Here is a 19,026-nt window from a genome sequence, read left to right as displayed (position 1 = left end):
AATCAATAGAAAAGTTAAGCACGCAGACCTCTCGAAAAATTTCAATGGAGGAGTAACTATCTTTAATTAATGGAACCTATTTAACTTATCGACAGTAGCGAGTTCATTAAGTCTATTAGCAATTTAATTTTTTTTGATTTGAAAATTCAAAGTTCAAAAAAATTTGTTTCTTCTTTCTTTTTTTTTCTTTTTAATTTAAATAGATTTATAATATCTTATTTTCTTATTAGAAAACACATTATATATACAAAAAAAGTATTGTAATTTAATCATATCTCCTTAAAAAAGATATATTATTACATTGTAACACGAAATTATAATTTATAAAAATAGCATGTTAAGATTGTAGTCACGCAATCCGATCTAGAAAAAAATGAGAATATAAGAAAAGGTTACTCGTTGAAAGTCAGTTCAATGAGTATATCGAATATTCATAGACACTAATCTAAGTAATCTAAGTAATTTAACTCAAAATTAATCACTCTATAATATTATTTAATTGTTTATTTATATTTGAAATATCCACTCATTTGTAAAATTTACCACGTGTTTAGTAATCCGTCCCATAATGCCGTCTTAAAAAAAATAATTATGAAATAAGTAAGAAGCGATATTCGATGAAAAAGAATATTTTCAATTGTCGAACAAACCGTTTGTACGAGTGTAATGGAGTCGTCGAGAGGCGCGAAGAAGCGAACAGTTTTAACCGGAAGACCTCGAATTGCGAGTGGAAATGCGGTCGTTGAAGATGAGAACAGAGTTTCGTCGAATCGAAACGGCGAAGATGCTCGTGATTCTGGCTTGTCTTCCGAGTGTTCGACACCTACAGTGGGTTCACCGGTACCAAGGCAACGAAAAACCACAAGCAATCCGATTAATATCGGTGATAACTCGATGAAACCACGCGCCACTATTCAGGCTGGAAGGTAGATTCATCTCTTAAAACAATGGCCAATTATAGGTTTTGTGACTCATTGATTGAAATTGAAATAAAAATACAATATTATTTTTTTGAAATAAAAATATAAAACAAATATCCTCGATTCTTTGTTTGAAAAATAAAGGATATTTTACTTAGCATTGTGAAAAAAAAAAAATAAAATCAAATTGTAATGTTTTCTTATGAATTGTTTGTTTCAGAAGCGATTGTGATAAAACAAAGATATGGCGAAATAGATCCGTGACTGATTCACCACGTTCCATAGATAGCACGCGTAATCGCCAATTCTCTAGTCCCTTAAGGATATCAAGAAATGTAAGTAATTTTTTATAATATTATTGTTCAATTATTTTAAATTGTGATTGTTTTTTTCGTAATATTGAAATAATATTTTAAAATAATAATAATAATAATATTTTATTTTAAGATATAATTTTCATTAAAATTATTTGTGTATAATCAATATATATATATTCACATTTCTAATATTTCATTTCAGATTCAATCACCAAATCTTGACTCTGGGGATGAAGGGAGTCTTCGAGTTGATCGTGATACCTATCAACACATGTTTCAAGACATTGTTTCTATAAAAACAACGCTCCTGAAACTGAAACGAGTACTTCAACAGGTATATTGAACATATATTGAAAGGATTGATACGATTTCTTTGTATTTATGAATTTTATTAATAAGAAATACACAATATTTTCGTTTGTTTCATATAATATGTGTATCAGTGTGCTTCTGTATTAATATGCACTCTTTTATTTTTTTTTTTTCATTATTGTCATCAACCATGATTTTATCTTCAAGTCAGAAGAGAACGGTTTGACGAGGGTATGTTTTTTATTGCACATTTTATTTTGATATCATTTCTTTTTTTCGTATTACGCTTGCAGGATATATATTTATTATCGTTTTATGTTATTATTCAATATTATTATTAAACGATTTAGAATATAATTGTATCTTTATAATTATAAAATATTGAATAACGTATAATTTATATTATATTCACAGGTAGACACTCTCAACCCATTCGACAACTCCATGAAGGTTAGTTTTATTTTCAAATATATTTTCTTACAAAAGAGTCCAAATTTTTTTCTTTTTAAGAAATAAAAAATATTAAAATTTATGAAATAATGACTTTTCTGTTATTGGTTTAAAATTTTATTGTACTGTTGCCAATTTTGTAATGACATTTTGTAATGACATTATAAAAATTTTTATGAATTTTAGAATGGTCTCTTCTATAATATGAATGAAGGTGGCACCGCGGATGTTAGTACCTCTCCTGGTAGTGGTGGTAGTAGTATCGCGGATGAATTGGCCGATTTACGTAGACAAGTTGTTTTTTTGCAAGGTCAAGTAGAAGATAGAGATCGAACTATACAAGTACTGCAGGTAAGAAGTTTTATTGCAAATATATTTTTAATAAAATATAAAAAAAATAAATTATAGATAAATGATATCTTTTTGATTCTATAGTTGAAAACTTTCAGCTATTTAATTTTCATACAAAATAAATAATATTTTTTATTTTATTAGTTCCAAATATCGAAACTTCAAGGACCTAATGGCGATGGCCAAACGTGTGCTTTAACTAATCATAATAATTTTTCATCTCCAAATACTTGTAATGCTGCTACGCAAACAGAAAAGGTATGTTCATAATTCGTCATTTTTAATATTATAAAAATTCAGCGTCAAATTCTTATGATTAGCAATTTGCATCTCACAGATTTTTAACAATATTTTTTTAAAAATCAATTTTTGAATAATGATCACAAAACAATTAATTTTTGCTTCATGCTAAAAGCAATATGATAAGTTAAAAAGAGATGTTTTTTTAAATTAGTAATCACTGAATAGATGATAAAGTTTTTGAAAAACAAAACTTTTATTTGTGCACTTTAGTTTTACAATGTATTATACATATGTTTATAGTACATTTTTAGTTATAAATTTATTTTTTTTTAAATTTAGCATAATTAAATTGCACACTTTATTTATTACATTATTCGATGAAAATCGCGTCATTTGTTTTTTTACTTAACTTAAAAATTTTAATTATACGAAATTAAAATAGATTAATTTATATTAATACTGAATATGAAATTGTTAAAAATTATAAAATAGATAATTGATTTAAATTATTCGTGATAATGTATATATTGTACATATATTGTTTTTACCTAAGATGTCTCACATAAAATATTCAAATAATTTGAAATACCAATATTCATTTTATTGACTTCGTAATTCCATTGATTTAACACGATCAATATAATATTTAATTCATTATTTGTATTATATATTTAATCTCATCACTTATATGTTTATTCATACGTGGCACAAAATTTTGTGAAATAAATAATTGGGTAGATAGCATTTATATTTAAATCACAATATATTATTATAAATTTTTATAATATTATAAAATTTTTATTATTGTTATTTTATTATTATCTCTTTTTTTTAATACAATAAATAATTATCATATAGGTATATAATTATGGATTTTTGTAGTTATTGATTTTTTAAACAATATCTTATTGTTTGTTATTTTGTTTATTGTTACATTATTTATTTATTTATTATATGTTTAATTATGAATACAGACACGACCAGTGTCGGCAGGACCATCACTCCTGCAAACACTTCCACAGGATGATGTTATGGGGCCTCTAGTTAGGTGAGATTTTTTTTTTCTTCGTTTTAGAAGCATTTTGTTAATTTTTTTTCATTTTTAAAAAAATCAGAAAAATTTTAAAAATATAAAAAAAAATCAGAACATTTTCAAAATATTTAAAATATTTCGATTCGATGAACGATTTACAAAAGGAATAATAATATTAATAATAATAAATTATAATTTATATTTTTTATTGAATTAATATAATATTTTTATTGAATTAATTAGAAAAAAACTTTATGATATAATAATAAGATTTCCTAAAAATTTTTCTGACATTTGTATTTATATTTAAATTATTAGGTAAAATATTTAAAGAATATAGGAAATATGTTTAGTATATAAATTCATAAAATACAGGATCTTCTCATGTAGATATGATTTAAAAGAACTTTTTAAATCTTCTTTAAATCTTTAATTATGACATTATTTTTACATTGTTATAAATAAATTTTAGAAATTTTGTAATCTGTAGTCTATTTATATTTAAACATTATTATAATGAGGAACTAGGTGCAATACATACATGCATACATAACATTTACAGCTCTTGCAAATATCATAAATATTTTTCACATGAGACATCATGAATTTTGTCATAAATAACATATTGTTTTTGCTGTTCTGGTCATTACCCTTCTTCGATGATACCATGTGAGACAGCTTCAGGATCGGGAAGGTAGAGTCGGTCAGTTTGTGTGACTTAATATTGGGATATTTGCTACTTTCTGCATTAAATGCCCTTATATTCGTGCATCTTTTCTATATTAGGATTACTTGTTTGATCATTCGATTCTAACACTTTTCTCAATTTTATTTTGCATGCAAAAATCATATTACAATATTCTGCTTTTATTTTTTCTTTCATGCTGCTCTATTAAATTATTTCAAGAAATGTAAAATACTAATATTAACTGTATTCAACAGCATCTGGTATGACATCTTGCATTAGGATTTGTAATCGAATCTTTTTATTGTTATTAATAATAATATTAATGCATAATGAGTAGTTAATGTAAATAAAATTAATAAATAGAAGTTAATAGTTTTGTACAATATTAAAAAGTATATGTTATATTTATTTATAAATTTTTTAATAACAGAAATATATCTGTAATATATTAGCAAAAAAAATATTTTTTAAAAAGAAATATAAATAATATATATAAATATACATATATATAATATTTATGCAATTAAAAAAAAAAAGAAATATTTTTTTTAAATATTTATAATATTCTATTCGATTTAAATGATTTGTTGATTTTAGAATTTTTATTTGCTCTAATAATAATAATTACTTACTAATAATTAATTGAAACATATATTAAACATGTGATTCGATTACAAATCCTAATGTAACAAACAAATCTGAATTAAACTAAACAAATTAATCTTTCAACAGTCTGAAATACAACTTTAATGATATATCATATAAAATATGTAATTTTTGCTTTCAAAGTATCTTTGTAATGTTTTAATATTTTTAGTATATTAATTCCTAGCATGTAGTCCTATAAATAGATAAATTATATGATCAGTTGGAAAATATGATTGCATAATTCATTTTTTTCAAACACTCTTTTGAGTTTATAATAGATTTACAATTAATAATGTTTCATGCTGCATTTGATAGCTGTGTGGGGTAAGTTTCTATTGTTGCTTAACTTTTGATTCATTCATCAGATAAAAATTAAAAAATAAATTTGGCTTTCTAAAATTGTATTGTTGTGTATTTTATATTAATAAATTACATTTTACACAATTCTTAACAAAAAGTTGTACGAATGTTTATAAGAATTTCTGCAATAACAATTAAAAAATTTTGTTAATTTTATTATTTTATTTGCAGATGGAATGAATCATGGGATCGACATCATCCTCCGTTGCTCGGAGAGCTTAATGGTAACAGAAGCCCACGTAAGTCGACCGATCGTATACCACGTACAATAAAATCTCGTCAAGAGGAAACCTTGCATCGTCAAAATGGGCATACAGATAAATTACCCGTTGATAATCTTTCTTCGAACAAAAGAATTGTCAAATCGAAGGATACAAAATCCACTGAATCGAACGATAAGGAGCAACACGAGACAAAAAGGGAAGAGAAATCGTGTATTCCAACGGCTAGAAAACTTGCAACATCGACTCTAATACCACGGTCAGCGAGGGCTTTAACCTCGACAGGCCGACCGCACAATACGTAATTACTTTATTTTGAGAAATTTCATTGAATTTTTTGACTTTACTTTCGTTTCATCACGAAAAAATTGCTCAGATAATTTGATAATCTTATTCTTTATGTAGCAGAATGAAATTATTCTTTCATCCTTTAATTTGTAGCAGATAAGTTGCTACTATGTGATAATGCTATATATAATTTAGATATATATATATTTTTATTTCAATTTTGAAATACGAAAGAAATTTCTAAATATTTCAATGATTACCATTTTACACTAAGCATATAATTTTTTTTCTTATTTTTTTTAATTTTTCGATGAACAGCGAAAGTGAAAACGTTTTCAATATTTGCTATGCATAAATTGCAAAAATAATGTACAAATTATATGTTGAAAATTAAGGACAAATCATAAGTTCCTATCATTTAAATTTATGTTTCATTTGGTTCTGTCACTTCATATGTAGAAAATACTACCATGGTCATTCTAACATTTAATTGAGATCATTAAATTGTAGAAATTAATTTTTGTCACTATCAATTATTAAGTTCTATTTGACTTTGTTTAAAGATATACATTCATTATATGGATGTATAATTTGAACTTTTATTTAGAAAATATTTTGAGTAATGTTTGTGATATTATAAAAAATTATCCATTATAAAAAATATCCATTTATCTTGTTGTGTACATTTTTTAATCAATTTTTATATGAACACTATTATATTTATTTGGCAAATATCATAAAAATTACAATATATATTCATATTCTCAATATTCAATAACATTTGTTTGTAAAGATTTTTTTCATTAATTTGATATCTTGAAAATTTATATTTAAAATATTTTCAATACAGCAAATACAAAACATATAATCTATATCTTGTAAAACTATAATTACACTAAATTTGTATTACACATTGAGTATGCTATAGTATATGCTATGTGTGATACATTCTATGTACTTCATTACATACATATAGTGTACACTATAGTATAATACTATTGCTATCACAGTGTATGTAATTGCATAATGGTGTAATATAGTAGTGCAATATTTTTAAAATATATATTATATTCTTTTACAACTATTGTATTTAGAATAGAAACACAGATAAGATAAAGGATTGATTATTATAAACATTTATGTTCTACACAAATAAAGACTTAGGAGAATATTAAAATTGATTTCTCCATATATTTTTAAATATAACAAACATTATTCTTGATTTAAAAATTTTTAACAAACGAATTTAATTCTCTGTATTATTTTTTATTCGATGTACAAATATTTGATATGAAATAATACCTTTTAACTGACCTTGATTTCAACAGTAAATCATTACTATTAAAATCAGGAAAATTTTGTAAATTTTTTTTTACAATTTACGTTATTTATAATTTATTTCATGGTTGATTTGTAAGATTATATTTGGTGCTATTATCACATTTTTTTTTTAGTTTATCATATTTAGAATCTCCTGCATTATTGAATGAGAAAATCAGATGATTTAAAAAATCGCTCTTTTATTTAGTTAATTTTAAAAAAATTTATAAAATACAGCTACATAAATAAATTAAACAAGACAATAAATATATAGCTGTAAATGATTGGTACATAAAAGTTTCATATATTTTGTGTCATATTAATTAGTATTGTAATAATATAATTTATTATTTTATATGAAGCAGAGAATATTATTTAATTGATATCAGGGGATACTAAATATTTCAAATACATTGTATATTTTTTTTATTCATACTTTAATTTGTAAAATGGTATAATAATAAAAAATAATTAAGAGCATAAAACAATTTTTTATATGCAAACAATATTGAATTTAATATATCTCACCTTTATAATGAAAACAAGCAAATATGTATAAAAATATATTCCAAGAAAAAATATTAAAAAAAATATTTTTAAAGGGATAGACTGATTATAAAATAATATTATTTTTGAAACAATTAAATCTGATTTTTGATTGTCTTCATTTTAAAAGGTGAAAATTGATATTTTTTATAATTTAATAATAAAAAAAACATTTTTTTATCACCTTTTTAGTTTAATATTATCATAATTATATTCAATTTATAATTATATTCAATATGATATTTCTTTTATTTTATATTATTGCATAAAATATTTTCAATACATCAATCGTGCATTTTATATTTGGAAATATTCCTAAAATATTTTATAAAATGTGATATATTTAAAAAAGAAATAAATTATTAATTAATTTAAGCTGATAATAAAATAATAAACAAACAAATATTATATTTGCAAAATTTTTCAATAGGAAATACCTTTGTGTAATTAAACTAAAAATTTAATAACTTACAATATATTTTCTAATTATAGAATAAAAAAATAATATTATTATCAATTAATTTATAAAGAATAATTTTGTTCATAAATGAAATTTGCTTTTTAGTAATTAGTTTGCAATATTAAATCAATTTCAATTTTTTTTTTAATTTAATGTAATTGCAATTTTACAGATATTAAAATTTATAAAATTACATTTTTTTATATGTAATAAATTGAATATAATTAGATTATAATATATTATTTCATAATATAAATTTCTTTAAACAATAAATAATGAGAAAATAAGTCATAAATGCTGCTGTTCCTTAAATGCGGTAGTATTTAGTACTTAGAAGTGTAAAATTTAGCTATAAATATCTTTGAATGTTTAATATTAAACATATGCCAAGCACAAATGTAAGTAGCATTTTAATCTTATTTAATATTTACAAATATACTTACATAAATAAAAGCTTTCACTTGTAATTAAATAGAAATACCAATAATTTATGATCTGATAGATAAATTTCATTTTAATTTGTACATTATATGTATAAATGTATTTTCATTGTGATTCTAAATATAGTAAGATAATAAACGAAATTATGTTTATGAAATTAAATATGTTATTTGTTATTTGTTATCCTATCTATCTCAGCACAAAAATTTATTTCTTGAGGACAAGATACAAAATAGATTTAATGTTCAATGCATTTTTTTGTCTTCAGGAAAATTTATACATTCAAATAATAATTTTGATATTTAACAAATTCTATTATTTTTTTTGCTTATTAACAATAATATATTTTATGTATCAATTAGTTTTTCTATATTATATTTTTGTACTTTTATGTATATTTTATATATTGCATATTTTATATTTTTATATTTTATAATATATTTTATATATATTATTTTGTATTTTTATATTTTACAATATATTTTTATATTTTTATATTTTTTTGTCTTCTTCATTTCACCTTTTTTTTCAATAAATTCCTTTTCTATAATTTTTCTAATAATTTTGCGAATTTCTTATTTCAGTATATTTGCATACAAATTCCATTTAAACATTTTTTCAAACAAATATTTATATCATTTTATGAAATATTTGCCGAATTTTTTTTTTATATTACAAACTTCTAAATGTACTTACATTTCGCCGATAAGTTAGGTAATGATTGAAAAATTTTGATCAGCGCCATCTCGCGTTTGGATCACTGAAGCTCCGACTTGTTACTAATATAGCAGAAATGTAAGGAGGTATTCAAAGTCATAAACAAGGAAAACAATATTGTGCGAGAAAGATAGAAAGCATTTCCCACCATTTTGAAAACATTGCTAATAGAAAATTAATTAATTATTCATTTTTTACTTAAAATTCTAACACTTTTGAGTTCTTATCTTGAAGCTAAACCTTCAAGCAAATTTCTCATATTAATATTAATATGAAATTTTTTTCAATTAATTGTTTATTAATAATTAACGCATCATAGTTATTAATGTATCGCCATATTGAAAATTAATTAATTATTCATTTTCTACTGAAAATTTCAGTACTTTTAAGCTCACATCTTGAAGTTAAAATTATAGAGAAGCTTCTCATAATAATTTTAGTATGAAATTTCTTTTCATTAATTAATTATTAATAATTAATGCATCATAATATCTAATATATTGAAGACGCTCTATTGAAAATTAATTAATTATTCGTTTTTTACTGAAAATTTCAGCACTTTTAAGCTCGCATCTTGAAGCTAAAACTGTAGAGAAATTTCTCATATTAATTTTAATATAAAATTTCTTTTCATTAATTAGTTATTAATAATTGACACATCATAATATCTAATAGATCGAAGACGCCGTATTGAAAATTAATTAATTACTCATTTTTTACTGAAAATTTCGGCATTTTTAAATTTATATCTTGAAGTTATACTTTTAAACAGCTTTCTAATATTACTTTCTACTTGAAATTCTTATTTTTTAATTCTTTATTAACAATTATTATAAAGAATGCCTCAGTTATAAATTTCTATAATATAATCGATTGGTAAACAATTATTTTATTCATTTAAATAATAAAAAACTTATAAATAAAATTTATATATAAAAATAGTGGAGAAAACAACGTTTTTAATGCATACAATTATATTTAAAAATAAATTCTATATTATTGAAAAATTGCGTATCAATGGCGTCAATTCTTCGTAATACATTACTTATTAATAAATAATTAATTGAGAAGAATTTCATATTAAAATTGATAGGAGAAACTTGTTTGAGATTTTAACTTCCAAATGTAAGCTTAAAAGTGACGAAATTTTGAATAATAAATGAATAATTAATAAATTTTCTATGTAGCATTTTTGAAATGGTGGAAAATGCTCTCTGTCCTTTTTGCACAATATTGCTTTCCTTGTCTATGACTTCGAATACCTTCTTGCATATTCTGCTATGCTAATAACAAATCGAAAGTTCAGAGATCCAAACGCGAGATGGTGCTGATCAAATTTTTCAATCATTACCTAACTTATCGGCGAAAATTATTCCATAAATTTATTGGATTCAGGAAGAAATATAAAAAAATACATATTTTCATTTCATTCATTCATTTATTAAATATATAAAAAATAAAAGTACAGATGCAATTTTTCTTTCAATTTTTAATAAGTGATTATAATAAAATGAAGTATAATGAAAATAAATAAGAGAAAATTAAAATAAAAATATAATAATAAAAAAACTAAAACAAATATTTATTTATAGTATTAAAAAACATCTTATTAAAAATGTGAAAAAATATTGTCTTTTCTTAGTTAGTTGATTATTTTAATTGATTAAATTAAAATAGAATTATAAATAAAAATTCATTTATAATAAAATAATAGACAAAGGTATAAACAAAAATCACATAGAGTGTTTAAAATTTATTTTGTTTGTGAACCTTCTCATATTTAAAAGTATCTCTTGCCAAGGATATAATATTACAATGTTTATAATTTTTGTTTCACATATAGCTCATATATCATTCCATACTTATAAATTTATTCTTAACATATTAAAGGTCTCTTGACATGAATGCAATTTTCTAATATTAAACTACAAAAAGATTTTTCTATAATAGATTTTTTATACAAAATAGTGTCCTTGGCATTGTGTTTCTTAATGGAACACAAGATAACTAGTGTTCAAAAATCACATTTCTATGTATTTTTATTTTTTTCTATACATATTCAAGTCATATCTGTGTATGAGCAATATATGTTAAAAATGAGGGACATCATGAGCACTCATCTTTCTACCATATTGAATTATAATTAATTTAGAAATTTGTATATGAATTTTGATAAAAATTATTAAATTATTAAAAGAAATAATAATAACAAAAATTGTAGATGTATATAAAAAAAATTATAATCCTATTTTTTATAAATCTTTTTTAAATAAATTATTGTACTTTATATATATGTATATGTATAACAATATATTCATTTGATACTAAATTGTCTATAGATACTTTGGTGTTCAAATTATTCTTAGGTACCGTTTCCATGAAAATATTTACAGCAATTATAGAAAATATAAAATAGAAAAAATTTCATTTTGTACGCGTCATTTTGAGAAAAATAATGCTAACGATATCCCATAAATTAATTATTACTGTGTACTTTACAATTGGTGTTATACATATTGCGTAAAAGTTTTATTTTTTCATACTGTCTTCTGTGTACAAAGCAATAAATACACTTACAACATAATACAAATACATTGCTAGTGTTAAAAATGTTAATTGTTGCTTTAAAAAGAAAAGTGAAAAATAATATTTATATAGGATTATATAACGATAAGCTCGACATTATAATCCATGAAAGCAACAATGCTAACATTTATCTTAAACGTATTCATAAAAAAAAAAAAAAAAAGATTATATTTAAATAAAATATCCTAAAAAAATCAAAGACCATTATGAAAAAAATAAAAAAAAAAAAAAAAAGATTATATTTAAATAAAATATCCTAAAAAAATCAAAGACCATTATGAAAAAAATAAAAAAAAAAAAAAAAAGATTATATTTAAATAAAATATCCTAAAAAAATCAAAGACCATTATGAAAAAAATAAAAAAAAAAAAAAAAATGATTATATTATAATGAAATATCCTGAATAAATCACAGTCCATTATGAAAAAAATGAAAGAAAAAAAAATTTCTAAATTTAGTCAACACTTGTTTAAATTTATCCAAAAATATGACAAAAATTTAAAGATATATTAATGATTATATGATGATAATTTATATTCATTTATATGAACTCATTTATATGAACTTATTTTGAAATCACGATATATAGCTGTTTATCAGTATCTGGCACTTTATGGCAAATCAAAGTTCCTTAAGAATTTTGTCTATCTGCATTAAATTTGACAAATTTATATTAAAAATTGCAGTGTAAGAATTTGTTCTAATTCTTCTGTATTCAATTACTTATTTATACTATTTGAACGCGTGATCTTCCTTATTTCTAACGTAATATGCACAGAAACAGGTTTACTATATATTGTCACTGAGTGAAAAAAGTTATAAAACCAAGTCTTTAAAGTCATTTTTACTTTCATATGGGAAAATTTATCCCATTCACTTCCCTGTTGCTGTTTTATCACTAAGCACATTTTTAATTTCCTTTTTACTTATATAATTTAATAAAAGTGCGTTCACATCTTTTACAAGAAATAAAGAATATTTTTTTTTTATTTCTTTTCTTTATCAGTTTCTATTATTTCTTTTTTAATTGAGACTTTATTGTCACATTTTTTATCTTTATCCATTTCTGTGAATTCTTTTTTTATTGGAACTTTGTTATCACCCCACCTACTATCCATTTTAAATTTTGTTTCGATTTCTGATCCATTAACTTCACTAACTTTTTCATCTTGTATTTCTACAACTTCTACTTTTTTTGTATCAGACTGCATCATTTTTGCTGCTATATGATACATATTTTTTACTGCTGTAAGGTATGTATGGCATTCAGACTACGCAGAAAAAAAAACAATAATTTAAGTATATTTTTTGATTATTTAAAAAAAAAAAAAAAAAAAAAAAAAAAAAAAAAAGAAAAAAAAAAGAAAAGGATTAAAAAAACATGATACTTACCGATACTTTTTTGAGCTTTTCATCCGTGTTTCTTAATTTATCTTTGTATACTTTTAAATCTTCGGAAAGAGCTTTGATGTTATTTGTTTGTTTTGTTGATTTTTCATTTACTATACATAATTCATGCTGTAATTCCATCAGACGCTCTTCCGTATCCAATCGAGCTTTTTCTGATCTTTTTAATTGACTAACAAGTTTTTCTACATCTAATAAAGAACCTTTATATATAACAAATCCTTCTGATACAATTGATTCATCAGATTGTTCTATAATTGCATCTTCTCTATGAACTCTTTTTGATGGTGGTCCACTTCCAACGAACACAGGTAACAATTTTTTATTTCCTGAAATAAAAAATAATGAAATGTTAATAAAAATTGTAAATTAAAATATGATATTTATTAGATATTTATAATATACCAAGTGCTAATGAACGTAATATTTCTTCTTCATTTTCTATTTTAGTAGAATCAATTTTATCAATTTCCTTCTCATCTTTTTTTTCGTCCTTCAAATCATCTTCCTTCGATCTATCCGTTAATTTACGATAATGCAAAGAATCTCTTGTTACAACCTTTTGTACTAATTTACGAACTTGTGCTCTTGATAATTTCAATCCTAAAGTATAAATAAGTTCTTCTATATCTTTATCAAATATATAGCCACAATGAGTTTGATCGAAATAAACGAAAGATAATAAGAGGTAAGGATCATGTGTATACAATTTTATTTTCCTTTTTCTTCCATCTTTTTCTCTATCTCTTCTACCGTCTTTAATTGAATCATCATCCTATGAAAGATAATTTATAAATATTATTATAATAAATTTTAAAGGAAAACTTAGATACATGTATATATACAATAAAATACGTGTAAAAAGATAATTACATCAGATTCATCTTCTTCATCATCATCGTCATCATCATTTTTTTCTTTCTCTCGATCTCTATCATCTACTTTGTTTTTTGCATCTTTTTCATCTTTTTTATCTTTACTTCCTTCTCTTCTTTTATCATCTTTTCTCTCGTCTTTCTTACATCTTTTGTCATCATCTTTTCTTTTATCATCTTTTTTTTCATCTCTTTTCTCATCTTTTTTATCCTTTTTTTTATCTTCATCTTTTTCTTTCGGTTTTTCAGGAAGACTACATAATGATCGATAAATTCGAAAACCAAAATCTCGCATTAACATTTCATTAAAAAGTTCTGCAAATAATGATACCTCAAAGGAATGTTCCTATAAAAGAAAAATAAAATACAGATTAATTGTATACGATTTAAGTTTGGAATATGATAAGAAAAATACCTTTGTATCTTCTGGTCTATAATCTAAAAGAACACTCAAAGACATTACAGTACAATCAAATTTTCCACTTTTAGCCATTCTGGAAGGATGGACAATAATATGAGATGATTCAGGTAAAGTATATCGCTTTTCAAGAGCGGCGCGTTCACGTTCACAAAGTTTTCTTCTATCTTCATCATGCTGTACACATATCAATATAAATTTTTAAATTTTTAAATTTGATATTCATCATATATTTTATTTTAATAATTTATGTTTTCCAAAATAAAAAAATTACACTCACATATACACGCACGCACAAAAAAAATATGCAAGAAATCTTACATCTTTAATATCTTTAAATTTTTTATCTTCTTCTTCTTTTGGTGGAGGTGAAATATCCTTATCATTTTCTTCTATATCATCTTGTCTTCCTTCTTCTTTAGCTTGTTCTGATGTTATTGCTTTCATAAGTCTTGCAAGTAATTGTGATTTTAAACCTTTGCAATTTAAATTACGAGCTGCTAATTCTTGTCGTAGTTCAGTCACCTAGTAAAATAAGATTAAAATAAGATTAATTATATATAGATGATATATATACAAAACAACCAAAAACATAAATCTATAAAAAATTATATTGAGACTAACATTCATAGACTTTGGATCCAATTCAGAATAATGAGTAGGATCCTTTTTCTCTGGCACTGGATCATCCTGAAAAGAAAAATTAAGCATTATGTTATGAAAATAAAGATTAGAATAAAAAACTACAAAACAGAAGCAGCCCCTATATAACGAAACGAAACCACTCCCTCTTCATTCTTTCATCACTCTCTATTTTATCATTCTCTCACATTGTAATGATATACACTGTTCTTCATTCACGATGACCTTCAAGTATGACTCAAGTAACTGCTAGATTCTCATAGTGTCCTGGCTCTGGTGTCTGTGTGATTGATAGGTTATGGATAATATCAATAATGTTGTATATAATGATTATCAAATGAAATTTTTGAATGATTTATCAATGATGGTGAAGGTTTCAGGAAAGGGAATGGCTCAGCTGTGCTCTTCTCCGAGCTAGGCTTGCTTGCTTCTCTTGTTAATGCAATGTGACTGCCAGTGGCTAAAGGAATATTTGCAATACATTACTCATTGATCTTCTTTGATATATTATCTTGATTCAAAAATTTTTCGATAACCAAAATATTTTAGAATTTATAATCCTCTTAAATATGATTATTTTACACAAATAACAAATAGTTCTATACAATTTTAAAATATTATATATGTTATGTACCATATAAAAATAATTAAATTGTTTACTATTATATCATTTGACTAATATTACAACATTATTCATATGTTATTGAGCCACATATTATTACTATTTCCTATTAGTAATTATGTATTGAAATAACGAATATTCAAATATTGATTAACTACTTGAATAATATAATAGCATTCAATAAAGAAAATAGTTTAATTAGCAATCTAAATTAGCAATAAATATTTAAATATTCAAAAAATGAACAACTATAGGATCAATGAGCAAGTACAGCCTATATTGAAAATTCAGTTTAGTAATGGGAAAACAGTTGCACGATTATATAATGTAATAAAAAGGTAAAAGTAATATGGGATGATGTTGGCAGTGCCTTTTGATCAGCGACGGCAGCCTCATCAGTGTCATTGGCAGCATCCAAATCGTCGGGACTAGAGGCAGCACGCAGCAATTTTCGCTCCAGTTGTTTCTTATAGCTGAGTTGCAGACCATCCCATTCCAATTTGATGGGTACACAGCTCCAAACATCTGGGAGAAATAGTATGACGGTTTCAACGCGAGAGGGCACCACTCGCCCCGACTTGTGGGTCGTTTCTGCACGTCTGTAGTAGAGTTCCAGGAAGCGGTACCTGTGCCGCAAGGAAAAACAATACCCAAACGTCAACTCAGGTTAATGCCGCTTAGCTTTGCCTTATATGCTAAGTGTTCGTTCGCTTGTTCGTAAAGCCCACGCACTGCATACAAAGCCACACACAGCGCACAATGTAGACCATTTGATAAAGCACAACTGAGTGGATTACAACGATCATAGAACAATAGTGATGATCTGTCTGCCATGACTGCTTGAATATCATCTGGGTGCTCGATACAGGATCCAATGCAGCAATCTCCATCGGTCGGTCGTGTATAGAACAAATACATACCTCCTCTGTAGAGATTGAGCTACAACCTTAGTTATCAATTCAGAACTCACATTAGAAGTTACTTTCTCTCACAGATGGTATACCTGCTGGATCTTTCTTAATACTATAACATTCTATTTCATATTTTTAACATAATTTAATTATATATTATCAAAGAGTATATTATACATTTATACAATATGAAATGCTGGACGAAGTTGACGAAGTTGACGTCCAAACTTTTCAACCGATGAGAATTTTTAATTTTTATATTAATTTTTACTGAAGTAACTTGATAATGTATCGGCGAATAATGAAACAATAATGGGCAGAAAAACTAGATAGCATCACGTTGCTCTTTCGATGAAGTGCTTTAAATTATAATTAAGATAACAATCAAAATAGAAAAAAATATCAATATATATAAAATCGTACCACTGAGTACAACTGGATAGATCTATTCCCGTGAGCGCCTTACAAGTCCTCACTGCCGTTCTAATCAATACTGATGGATCTTTTTCAGGATTAGGACCATCCAAAGAAGGACTCCATGGTCCACCAATAGCCATTGTTTCATTTTTACCCCGTAAGCCTACTAAGAAATTTATTAAACGTGTAGGATGTACATAATCGCGATCTGGATCTCTATCTTCAGATACACCACAACATCGTTTATAAATTTCTTCCATGGCAGGCATAGATATCAGCATAACCTGATAAAAATAATATTTATGATTTAAAATTAAATATAAATTTAATATAAATATAATAAACTATTTATTAATTAATATTAACTACCATTGAATCTGCAATAATATAAAAATTAAATGCCTCAATAATATCCATGTTAAATTAACAAACCTTTGCAGAAAAAAGATAATCAGCATCTGAAGGTTCTAGTACTGCTATATTTTCAGAACAAGGATCAACATCTTTGTGCATGACATGAAAAGAGCATGGCTTATTAAGAGCAAATGGCATATGTGGAGGAAAGGCATCAACCCATCGAAAATTAGTAGAAAAAAAATCGCTAGGAATATACATATTTTGATAGCGTCTTCTTATTTCAAGTACATCTGCTTCAGGTCTAAAATAATAAGTAGTTAAAATCCTACGGTTTTAAATATATTAAAAAAGATATGAAAATAATTTTTAAATAAATTATATAAAAAATACACTTACAAATCAAGTGCTATTTTTGGTATCTGTACCATGTAACGCGGTACAACTCTAGTACGTCGTCTTGGTCTTGGTGATTTACTTCTTCTAGTTCTTGATGGACTACGTTCCTCTTTTTTCTCGCGTTCCCTAATTCTTTCTTCACGGCGTCTTTTTCTTTCAATTTCTTCTTCTTCATTTTTTCGTTCTCGTGGAGATCTTTCTCTTACTCTACCAACTTTATTTCGATTACTAGCTGTATTAGCACTTGTTGCACTAGTTGTGAATCTATCAAAAATTATATATTTCTTGAATAAAACTATTACATTATATATATCATATTAAAAAAAATTTTTGCATAACATAATAATTTATTAACTGTTATTAATAAAGTAATATCTAACATTAATTACCTATTATTAGCATTTTCAGCAGGAGGGGGCACAGCATTATATGTTCCTGATGTTCGATTTTGTTGTGGTTGGGATTGTTGTTGTTGTTGGCGAGTATTTTGATTATTTTGCTGTGTATTAGTATTATTATTATTATTTCCCATAGGAAGTACTTGTATTCTAGTAGCACTCCATTTAAATGGCATGGATGGATTATATGATGCTTCTACTAATACTCGGTCACCCACAACAGGATTAGATCCTTTAACACATGCACTAAAAGAATGTTTTAATATTACATATTGTAAATTTCAAATTAAAAAAATAATAAAAATATTATTTTTAAATAATATTACTTTGTTTGAAAGAATACATCTTCATCTACAAAACCAAAATTGTCATATACTTGTGTAACTGTGCCAGTAAAAACTCTTTGTTTTGTAGAAGATGAAGGTACATTTTGTTGTACTTGTTGTGGTACACCAGCAACAGAAGGTTGAAATGCATTTGTATTTAATGCTCTTGGTGGTGGATAAGAAACAGTAGCAACTTGTGGATATAATTGACCAGCTATACCTGATGGTAAGTTAGATCCAAGTGTTGCCATTGAAGCCATTGTTATATTGGGCTATTTTATAAAATAAATACAAATTAATAAATATTAATAAATAATATAATGATGTTAAATATAGTAAAGAAATTAAAAATATAT

General features: G+C 24.4%; 2 protein-coding genes across 2 annotated transcripts in view; one reads left to right on the top strand and one right to left on the bottom strand.

The window, feature by feature from the left end:
* LOC102676877 overlaps positions 1 to 6,450 on the top strand; it is a 41,542-nt gene extending 35,092 nt beyond the window's left edge. The window contains 9 exon segments of the mRNA XM_006620552.2: positions 1,141 to 1,255; positions 1,440 to 1,571; positions 1,757 to 1,780; positions 1,964 to 1,999; positions 2,186 to 2,350; positions 2,495 to 2,608; positions 3,568 to 3,641; positions 5,278 to 5,286; positions 5,494 to 6,450. Coding sequence (XP_006620615.2) covers positions 1,141 to 1,255; positions 1,440 to 1,571; positions 1,757 to 1,780; positions 1,964 to 1,999; positions 2,186 to 2,350; positions 2,495 to 2,608; positions 3,568 to 3,641; positions 5,278 to 5,286; positions 5,494 to 5,848 — 1,024 coding nt within the window. The 3' untranslated portion in view covers positions 5,849 to 6,450.
* A 5,932-nt stretch (positions 6,451 to 12,382) lies between these two features.
* The window catches only part of LOC102677857 (cell division cycle and apoptosis regulator protein 1-like), a 7,912-nt gene continuing 1,268 nt past the window's right edge, over positions 12,383 to 19,026 (bottom strand). Inside the window, exons 3-15 of the mRNA XM_031512754.1 lie at positions 18,671 to 18,942; positions 18,336 to 18,590; positions 17,947 to 18,210; positions 17,626 to 17,851; positions 17,200 to 17,477; positions 16,236 to 16,491; positions 15,226 to 15,291; positions 14,923 to 15,126; positions 14,599 to 14,778; positions 14,182 to 14,529; positions 13,714 to 14,083; positions 13,294 to 13,637; positions 12,383 to 13,172 (exon numbers count right to left, since the gene is read on the bottom strand). Of these exons, the coding sequence (XP_031368614.1) occupies positions 12,888 to 13,172; positions 13,294 to 13,637; positions 13,714 to 14,083; positions 14,182 to 14,529; positions 14,599 to 14,778; positions 14,923 to 15,126; positions 15,226 to 15,291; positions 16,236 to 16,491; positions 17,200 to 17,477; positions 17,626 to 17,851; positions 17,947 to 18,210; positions 18,336 to 18,590; positions 18,671 to 18,942 (3,348 nt within the window). The 3' untranslated portion in view covers positions 12,383 to 12,887. The remainder of the gene's footprint in view (positions 13,173 to 13,293; positions 13,638 to 13,713; positions 14,084 to 14,181; positions 14,530 to 14,598; positions 14,779 to 14,922; positions 15,127 to 15,225; positions 15,292 to 16,235; positions 16,492 to 17,199; positions 17,478 to 17,625; positions 17,852 to 17,946; positions 18,211 to 18,335; positions 18,591 to 18,670; positions 18,943 to 19,026) is intronic.

The sequence above is a fragment of the Apis dorsata genome, unplaced genomic scaffold, assembly GCF_000469605.1.
Source record: "Apis dorsata unplaced genomic scaffold, Apis dorsata 1.3 scaffold_517, whole genome shotgun sequence".
NCBI lineage: Eukaryota > Metazoa > Arthropoda > Insecta > Hymenoptera > Apidae > Apis > Apis dorsata.
Note: the sequence above shows the minus strand (reverse complement) of the source record. Positions and strands in the feature narration are given on the sequence as shown.